We start from the raw sequence: 10,324 nt of genomic DNA, 5'->3' as shown, positions 1-10,324 counted from the left end.
GTAGATAAAGAGGACATAAAAATCAAGGCCAATGGCTCTGCAATCTCCTCCCTTGCTTCCCAGAGAATCCTAGGATAAATGCCATCAGGCCCAGGGGACTTATCTATTTTCACCTTTTCCAGGATTTCCAACACCTCTTCTCTACATACCTCAAAGCCATCCATTCTACTTATTTGTGCCTCAGTATTCTCATCGACAACAATGCCCTGTTCCTGAGTGAATACTGAAGAAAAGTATTCATTCAGTGTCTCCCCAATCTCTTCCGCCTCCACACGCAACTTCCCCCTACTATCCTTGACTGGACCTATTCCTACCCTAGTCATTCTTTTATTCCTAACATACCTATAGAAAGCCTTAGGGTTTTCCCTAATCCTACCGACTAAGGACCTTTCATGTCCCCTCCTTGCTGCTCTTAGCTCTCTCTTCAGGTTCTTCCTGGCTACCCTATAACTCTCAATCGCCCCAATTGAACCTTCACGTCTCATCTTGAGATAGGCTGCCCTCTTCCATTTAACAAGGGATTCCAATTCCTTATTAAACCACGGCTCCCTCACATGACCCTTTCCTCCCTGCCTGACAGGTACATAATTATCAAGGACACTCAATAGTTGCCCCTTGGACAAGTTCCACATATCATTTACACTCTTGCCTTGGAGTCTACTTTTCTAAGCCACACATCCTAAGTCATGCCTCACCGCATCATAATTTCCCTGACCCCAGCTATAACTCTTGCCCTGTCGTCCTCACTTATCCCTCTCCATCACGAGTGTAAAAATCACCGAATTATGGTCACTATCCCCAAAGTGCTCACCTACCTCTAATTCTAACACCTGGCCTGGTTCGTTACCCAGAACCAAATCCAGTATGGCCTCACCTCTTGTTGGCCTGTCTACATATTGTGTCAGGAAACTCTCCTGTACACATTGAACAAACACTGACCCATCTAACGAACTTGAGCTATAGCTTTCCCAATCAATATCAGGAAAGTTAAAGTCCCCCATAACAACCACCCTATTACTGTCACTCATCTCCTGAATCACCTTCCCTATCCTTTCTTCAATGATTCTAGGGCTATTAGGAGGCCTGTAAAAGACTCCTAACAGGGTGACCTCACCTTTCCTATTCCTAACCTCAGCCCAAACTACCTCAGGTGGCAAGTCCTCATCCATCGTCCTTTCCACCACTGTAATACTATCTTTGACAAGCAATGCCACACCTCCCCCTCTTTTTCCCCCACCTCTGACCCTACTAAAACATTTAAATCCTGGAACCCGCAACTGCCAATCCTGTCCCTGTTCTAGCCATGTCTCCGTAATAGCCACAACATCGAAGTCCCAGGTACCAACCCACGCTGCAAGTTCACCTACCTTATTTCGTATACTTCTTGCATTGAAGTATACACACTTCAAGCCACTTCCCTGTTTACAGGCACCCTCCTTTGAAATTGATGCCATGTTCCTAACCTCCCTACACTCCAGGTCCTGCACCCTAAAGCTACAGTCTGGGTTCCCATGCCCCTGCAGAGTTAGTTTAAACCCCCCCCCATATTTAATATTTATGTGAGGTAGAACAAAAAGGAAAGGCTTTTTTTTATTTTTGTGTGGTTTTGTCAGAGGAATGTACCGTTGAACTATTCCCACAATGTTCATGGTCACAACATAAAGAAAATAATTTTACTAGTTACCAAGATTACCAATTAAACATCTCTAAATCAGGTTCTTCGAACAAGATCTGTCCATCAGATTTCTTAATAAACACAATTATTAGTTTACTGTCAAAACAAAATGTATTCACTAAAGATTCAATAATTGGTTAACATATACAGTAAATAAAATAGAAGTGTAATTGTTTATCTCTCTAACACACACACTGTCTTCAGGAAAAGAGAAAACCAACAGATTTCTCTGTGCGCATTAGCTTTATCAAACAAAAGCCCCTTAAAAAATATATAATTCATGTAAACAAAAGAATAAAGTAAACAATGTTACTATTGCTCTTATGTGCCACGTTCAAGTCACCTGCATGGTTACTCAGGAAATACAATTTTGAGATATTCTTCAATCAGACTTTTAGTGAACCTTGAACTAAACAAAAGAATTTTATTTTCAGAGAAGGGAGAGAGAGCAGCTTGACAGCTTGTCCTCTCCAACTCAGTTGGTTCTTAGCAGGCTTCCTTCCAACTGAACCAGGCAGAACTCTCACTTCTCTAACCAGTCACTGTTCAAAACACCCCTATCAGTGATTTCTAGCAATGCAAGCAATTATCACCAATCATTCTGAAGTAAAGGGGCTAGTAAAGGATGCATTTGACAACATCGCGTGGCTTGAACAGTGTTACCTGCAGAGTTTCTGACCCATCACCATCCTTAACCTACTCTGTGAAATAGCTCTGGGAATGGAAAATGGCTTTAGAACAATGGAGATATCCAATGCTTCCTCTAGATTTCATAAATTTGGAAATGGGCAGAGCATGGAGGAAGAGTACAGAGCTTTTTACGTAATGACTGCCATCACTATCCTCTCCCTGTAAGCCAGCCTGCTTACCTGTGATTGTTAATAAAAGAGAATTAAGAAAGTCAAAACCTCACTAAAATGGTTATGTAAGAATCTAAATTTCAACATTAGTAGTTTCTGTAATTGAATTGTTTGATATGAGGTAAACCAAATAACTGGCAAAGACACAGTAGCCTGTATGATTTTCTGACATTTGCTTGGTTATTGAGTATTTTATGTATGAATTCAAATTTTACGGACCAGTAGCTTAATGAGATTCTGCAAAGTTTTGTGTTCAAGATATATAGGCTATTTCTGGTCTGATTTATGAAATTCTTTTTGAAAATTACACAAATGGGTTTGCTTTTTCTTTCACTGTATCTATAGAACATACAAAGCTCAACAGATGAAAAGAAGACAAAGAAGCGACACATTATTACCAGGAAGAGAAGGCAGCAATCTGAACTAGTAAGAGAACATGAGGAAGAATGTTTCCGCTGTGGAGATGGTGGGCAGCTAGTGATCTGCAAGAAGCCAGGGTGTCCTAAGGTGTATCATGCTGATTGTCTAACCCTGACCAAGCGTCCTGCTGGTGAGTGGCTGTACTAATTTCTACAGTACATGCGAAAATAAATGGGAAAAGCTTTGATCCCATCAATTTTCATTCCATTCATATAAACATGAATAAATAATTTAGACTTAAATGTGTTCAACCATTAAATTCGTTTATATAACCTAACTCCATATGTCTCCTTTTGCCCCATATCAATTAATATCCATTAAAAACAGTCACTTGCAAATTTCAGATTAGCAGCTGACCAAGCAGCAACTATCATTTACAAAAGAAATTTCAAAACCTGTACCATCTTTTTGTGTGCAGAAGAGTTTACTAACTTCACCCTTTAAGACTTTTACAAGTCTTCTCCTCTATAATTCCCTAACCAGTGAAAATAGATTCTAATTAGGTATCAATTTTTCTTAGGTAGCTGGCTAATTAACTATGTCCAAAAGGGAGACAATTGTTATAAAGCTTCAAGGGCACCATTCCACATCAAACACTGGGCAGGTTGAGGAGAAAGGTCCCAAGTCTACTTGGCCAAAATGAGAATTGAATCCTCACAGTGGGCATTTCTCTGAAACAAATAAAAGCCATCTAGCCAACTGAGCTGATCAACCTCATAGTTCTGCTTGATATCTTGAAATTAATGCCAAGATCTACCTTGTTCTAAATCTCTCAATAGCTTTGGTAGTAAATGTCTTTCGTCGCAGATTGAAATTGATCAATTGATCAATTACCATTTATGGAAGTGAATTTCAGACTTCTACTCTTTGCCCGTGAATAGGTTTTTCCTAAATGCACTGCTGAAAGATTTAGCTGTAATAATAGAAGCAGACCATACAACCTATTGAGGGGAAGTGAGGACTGCAGATGCTGGAGATCAGAGTCAGAAAGTGTGGTGCTGGAAAAGCACATCCGTTCAGGCAGCATCCTAGGAGCAGGAGAGTCGACTTTTCAAGCATAAGCTTTTCATCAGGACCCATTGAGCCTGTTCTGGCATTCTGTACTTACCCACCCACTCCTCATTTTCTTTAACTTCTGCCTCCTACCCTGCCAAGAGACCAAGAATCTGTCAATGTCAGTCTTAAATATATTCAACAATGGGAGCATCTACATCTCTTCAGGGTAAAAAAAATCAAAGTCTCACAACTCTTTTGAGTGAAGAAAATGGTAACATGGCTATTTGTGCACATATTTGCTGATGCGCTTACTATATTACATTGGTCAAGCTTCTCGAGTGCTGTTGGAACTGCATGCATCCAGGCAAATAAAGAGTATTTATTAGATTCTGGACTTGTGCCTTGTAAATAGATGGTAAACAGGAGTCAGCAGGATTCTTGGTGTCTGTCCTGCATTTGTAGCCACAGTATTTATGTGGCTAGTCCAGTTCAATTTCTAGTCAATAATATTCTCTTGAATGTTGATACTAGGAGATTCAGGGATGGTAATGCATCGAATGTCACATATTGATGGTTAATTTCTTTTTGGCCATAGCCATTGCCTGATACTCGTGTGGCACAAATATTATTTGCTACTTGTCAGCCTAAGCCTGGATATTGCCCAGTGGCTGCCTCAGTCTCTGATATGTTGCAGATGGTGCTGAACATTATGCAGTCATCAGCAAACATTCCCACTTCTGACCTTAGGATATAGGAAAGGTCATTAATGCAGTAGCTGAAGATGGTTGGGCCTCAGGCACTACACAGAGGAATTCCTGCAGAGATATCCTGGAGCTGCAAGAGTCATACAGATCAGAAACAGACCCTTTGGTCCCACCTGTCTGCTTGGCTCAACTCCTTCCACACATTTCTTATTCAGGTACTTATCTAAATGTCTCTCAAACATTATAACTGTACCCACATCCACTACCCTCTCGGGAAGTTCATTCTGCACAGAAACCACTCTGTAAAAAACAATTACTCTTCATGTCTTTTTAAATTTTTTCTCCTCTCATCTTAAAAAATAAAGCCTCCTAGTCTTGAAATCCCTCACCCTAGGGAAAAAAGCACCTGCCATTCACCTTATCTGTATTCCTCATGATTTTATAAACCTCTGACAAGGTCCCTCATGACAGGCTGGTACAAAAGGTGAGGTCGTATGTATCAGGGGTAAACTGACAAGATGGATACAGAACTGGCTTAGTTATAGGAGACAGGATAGCGGTGGAAGGATGCTTTTAAGAGTGGAGGGTTGTGACTAGCAGTGTTCCACAGAGATCAGTGCTAGGGACCTCTGCTATTGGTGGTCTACATAAAGGACTTGGAGGAAAAGGTAGCTAGTCTAATAAGTAAGTTTGCAGATGATACAAAGTATGGTGAAGTTGCGGATAGTGAGGAGGACTGTCAGACAATACAGTAGGATATAGATCAGTTGGAGACATGGGCAGAAATTTGGCAAATGAAGTTTAATCTGGCCAAATGTGAGCTGATGCATTTTGAAAGGTTAAGTACAGATGAAAATTATACAGTGAATAGCAGAGCCCTTAGACATATTAATATGCAGAGGGATTTGGGTGTGCAGGTCCACAGATCATTGAAGGTGGCAGAACAGATAAATAAGGTAGTAGAATAGGCCTATGGCATGCTTGTCTTCAATAGAAATGGTATTGGGTATAAGAATAGACAAGTTATGTTGCAGCTTTATAGAACTTTCATTAGGCCCAAATTGGAATATTGTGGACAGTTTTGGTGACCTCACTACCAGAAGGATATGGATGCTTTGGAGAGGGTACAGAAAATATTTACTATGATGTGCCTGATTTGGGGGATTTTAGCTATGAAGAAAGGTTGGCTAGACTGGGTTTGCTTTCTCTGTGATGCAGGAGGTTGAGGGACAGCTGATAGAAATTTAAAAGATTGTGAATGGCATGGATTGAGTGGAAAGTATAAGGCTTTTTCCCAGGGTGGAGGGGTCACTTACTAGGGGACACACGTTCAAGGTGCGGGAGTGGAGGTGGTGTTTTAAAAGAGATGTGTGAGGCAGGTTTTACACACAGAGTGGTGAGTGCCCGGAATGCACTGCCAGAAGTGGTGGTGGAAGCAGACACAATAACAGCATTCAAGAAACACCTGGACTATATGTGAATAGGAACGGAATCGAGAGATCCGGATCCTGTAAGTGAAGACAGTATGGAAGGGCAAAATGTGTTGGCACAAGCTTGGAGGGCCGAAGAACCTATTTCTGGGCAGTATTGTTCTTTGCTCTTCTTTGTTCACTATAAGGTCACCCCTCAACCACCTACCTTCCGATAAAAAAGGGTCCCAGCCTATCCAGCCTCTCTCCGTAACCCTCCATTCCCAGCAATATCCTGGTAAATCTCTTCTGAACCGTCTCCACCTTAATAATATTTTTCCTATAACACGGTGACCAAAACTGGACACAGTACTCCAGAAGGGGCCTCACCAAAGTCCTGTACAGCCTCTATGTCCCAACACCTATGCTCAGAAGTCTGAGCAATAAAGGTAAGCATGCTAAATGCTGCCTTAACCACCCTATCTCTATGTGATGTAAACTTCAAAGAATTATGAACCTGACCCATGGGTGTCTCTGCTTCACAAAAGTCACAGCCATCTTCCTTTGTGCTTTGTATGATCTCACAAGCAGCAAGGATTCCTCCTCATTCCCAATCACTATTTTTGCCAATCATGTCACATTCAGTTAAATATGACCTTGATATCAAGGGCAATTACTCTTGCTTCCCCTTTTTTGTCCATGTTTGGACCAATGCTGAAATGAGGTCAAGAGCTGACTGACCTTAGTGAAATCCAAAATGAGCATCAGTGAGCAGGTTATTACAAAGGAAGTACTGTTTGATGATTCCTTCTATCATTTACTAATGATCAAGAGTGGACTGATGGGCCATGAAATAACTTAGTATCCCGTCATCAAGTCACCTTTTATTTACATGTGGAAAGTCCTTGACACTGATCCAGCTCCCTCAGAGCCAGCTCTGAGTGCCAGGATGTCTGATACATCTGTTTTTATTTTTTTTTTGTACATCAGCTTGTATGAGGGGGCATAACTACAAATTGAGGGTGATAGATTTCAGGCAGATGCCAGAGGCAGGTTCTTTACTCACAGAGTGGTAAGGGGTGGAATGTCCTGTCTGCCAATGTAGTTAATTCAGCCACATTAGATTTAAACAATCCTTGGATAAGCAACATGGACAATGATGGGATAATGTAGGGGGGTGAGTTTAGATTAGTTCACAGGTCGGCGCAACATCGAAGGCCAAAGGGCCTGTTCTATGCTGTATTGTTCTATGTTCAAAACAGGGAAAATATTGACAGGCTAAAAACAAAAAGACCAGTATGAAATTTTAAAAATCGAAGAATTAAGTAATTAAGGTTAGAGATGCCAGACCAGGTGTTGTAATATGTGAGCTGGTGGACCCTGAAATAACTTTACAGAGGCCAGTATCCAAACACCAAGTCACCCTTTATTTACATGTGGAAAGTCCTTGACACTGATCCAGCTCCCTCGAGCCAGCTCTGAGTGTCAGGATGTCTGATACATCGGTTTTTATTTTTTTTTTTCCCTACATCTGTTTTTATTTTATTTTATTAAACAAATTACAAAACAATTTACAAAAAAAAACATTGACAGCTGTACACAAAAAACAGCAATTTTACAAGGGAGACGAGCAGCAAAGCTAGGCCCCGAACCCTACCGTTCAACCATTTTACAGGGAGAGGAGGACAAACCTCAAATCCCAGTTCCACATATGACAAGACAGTGACAATGACATTTGTACATTAGACAATACCGTTACATACAAAAGTGCAGACAATACAGACCCAGCAAGCCCCCGCCCCTCCCACCTTCCGACCACTCTAAGGCAGCCCGCCCCTACCCACCTTCCGGTTCTCGGTCCACCCCATGCCCCTTCCAGTTCTCGGTCCGCCCTGACACACCTTTCGACCACCTCTAGGACAGCCCACCCCGGTATACATCTGTTTTTATCTTGTCAGCCAGAGCTGCCTGATTGGACCAGATTAACAGCACCAATCGGGGAAGTCATATTCTTATAGGGTCCACCTGGCTGACGTTTTTACAACCACTACATCCCTCCCCATCCAAGTCCGAGGAGATAGTCTGGCTTTTTCTCTTATAGCTCCAGCTGGTGCGTTTTAGCACCAGGTCAGGTTTCTTTGACTCTGCCTTGGATATGGGCAGCGTGTAATGCACAATAGCTCACCTCTTGCACCTAAAGCATCTCACAAGAAATTCATTCTTCTCTTCAGGCCGCAAAGCAGCGACATCCATCATGTCCATCTCAGATTTCAAGGTTTCTTCATGTTTGACAGAGGGGGTAAACCCATGGGTACCCCCAGCATTTCTAACTGTTTTGAGGAGCCAGGCATATTTTGTTCCTGACCCATTTGCAAGGTTGCAGCTTTCATAGGGTCCATGTGCTTGTTCAGGACCCTTGCACCTACCTGAACTTTATACGTCACTAGACTTGACCTCTGTTTGACCTGACCTCTTACCCATGGACTTTACACCAAACTTCGTCCCCTAAAGTAAGCAGGTTCCCTTGCTTGATTCAAGCATTGGTATTCCTGATGCAGTTTCACCCTCGCCCTCCCAAGTCCACGAAGATCATATTTAATCTAATGTGAAGTCTTCTCCACATCAGTAACTCTGCTGGAGCAATCCCCAGAGTTCCATGAGAGGTAGTCCTATAATCAAATAAGAACCACGACAGTTTGATAACTAGTGAAGCTGTAGACTATTTCTTTAAGTTTGTCTTCAAATTTTGGGCTACCAGATCATTGGACAATGGATGGTATAGATCTATCCTTGTATGTCAAATGCCATTTGACTTTAGGAAATATCCAAATTCCTTGCTGATAAACAATGACCCGTTACCTGTGACCATTGAAATAACTCCACCAAGACTGGGATCCCGTCATCAAGTCACCCTTTGGTCCTGGTCCTGATACTGATCCAGCTGTCTCAGTCTGCTGTCAGAGTGTCAGGATGCCTGACACTCCTATTTATATCTGTCAGCCAAGGCTCCCTGATTGGACCAGATGAACAGCCCCAATCAGGGCTCATATTTTATGAGGTGCACCTGGCTGACCTTGTTATAGTCACTACAGGCCATGACTTCACTGTATTGGATTTGTCTGTTTCTTATGTCCATGAAATACCTGACTAGTTTTACACATTGCTGGATATGTGTCAGTGTTGTAGCTATTCGAGAACAGCTTGGCTAAGGGAGCAGCAATTCCTGGAGCAGACGTCTGCGGGCCTATTGTCAGAATGCTATCAGAGCTAATGGTCTTTGTAGTGTCCAGGTATCATGATACCACATGGAGTAAATTGAATTTGCTGAAAACTAGCATCTTTGGAGGTGTATGGAAGAGACTGAAATGGATCATTCACATGGCACTTCTGGCTGACGATAATGTTGCAAATGCTTCAGCATTATTTTTTGCACTGATTGGCTCCCCCATCATTGAGCATGAAGATATTTGTGGAGGTTATTGAATCACCTAGTCCTCTCTCTCTCACTTGCTGCTAGTGCCATTTGGCATGCACAGATTCCAGTGTTGCAATCTTCACCAAGCTGCTAACTCAATTTTCGGTATGCTCAGTGCTGTTCCTGGCTTGCCCTCCTGCAGTTTTCATTGAACCAGAGTTGATCGCTGGTTATGTAGAGTATATGATTATGCCAGGTCATAAGGTTGCAGGTTGTGTTGATACAACACTGCTATTGATGATGGCCCACAATGCCTCATGGATGCTCAGTGTTGAGTTTCTTGGTCTGTTTGAAATCTATCCCATTTAGCGTGCAGATAGTGCCACACCATAAGATGGATGATATTCTCCGTGTAAAGATGGGAAGTCATCTCCCCAAAGACTGTGAGATAGTCGTAATCATAGAGATGTACAGCACGGAAACAGACCTTTCGGTCCAATTCGTCCATGCCGACCAGATATCCCAATCCAGTCAGTCCCACCTGCCAGCACCTGGGCAATATCGCTCCAAATCCTTCCTATTCATATACCCATCCAGATGCCTTTTAAATGTTGCAATTGTACTAGCCTCCACCACTTCCTCTGATAGCTCATTCCATACACGTACCACCCTCTGAGTGAAAACGTTGCCTCTTAGGTCTCTTTTGTATCTTTCCCTTCTCACCCTAAACCTATGCTCTCTAGTTCTGGACTCCCCAACCCCAGGGAAAAGACTTTGTCTATTTATCCTATCCATGCCCCTCATGATTTTGTAAACCTCTATAAGGTCACCCCTCAGCCTCCGAT

The 10,324-nt window shown here is 42.2% G+C and overlaps 1 protein-coding gene across 1 annotated transcript in view; it reads left to right on the top strand.

Annotated features, from left to right (window-relative positions):
• LOC122556864 (histone-lysine N-methyltransferase NSD2-like) overlaps nucleotides 1-10,324 on the top strand; it is a 278,778-nt gene that overhangs the window by 215,587 nt on the left and 52,867 nt on the right. Inside the window, exon 22 of the mRNA XM_043704119.1 lies at nucleotides 2,881-3,085. Coding sequence (XP_043560054.1) covers nucleotides 2,881-3,085 — 205 coding nt within the window. The remainder of the gene's footprint in view (nucleotides 1-2,880; nucleotides 3,086-10,324) is intronic.

This window comes from Chiloscyllium plagiosum, chromosome 14 (assembly GCF_004010195.1).
Source record: "Chiloscyllium plagiosum isolate BGI_BamShark_2017 chromosome 14, ASM401019v2, whole genome shotgun sequence".
Taxonomy (NCBI): Eukaryota; Metazoa; Chordata; class Chondrichthyes; order Orectolobiformes; family Hemiscylliidae; genus Chiloscyllium; species Chiloscyllium plagiosum.
Note: the sequence above shows the minus strand (reverse complement) of the source record. Positions and strands in the feature narration are given on the sequence as shown.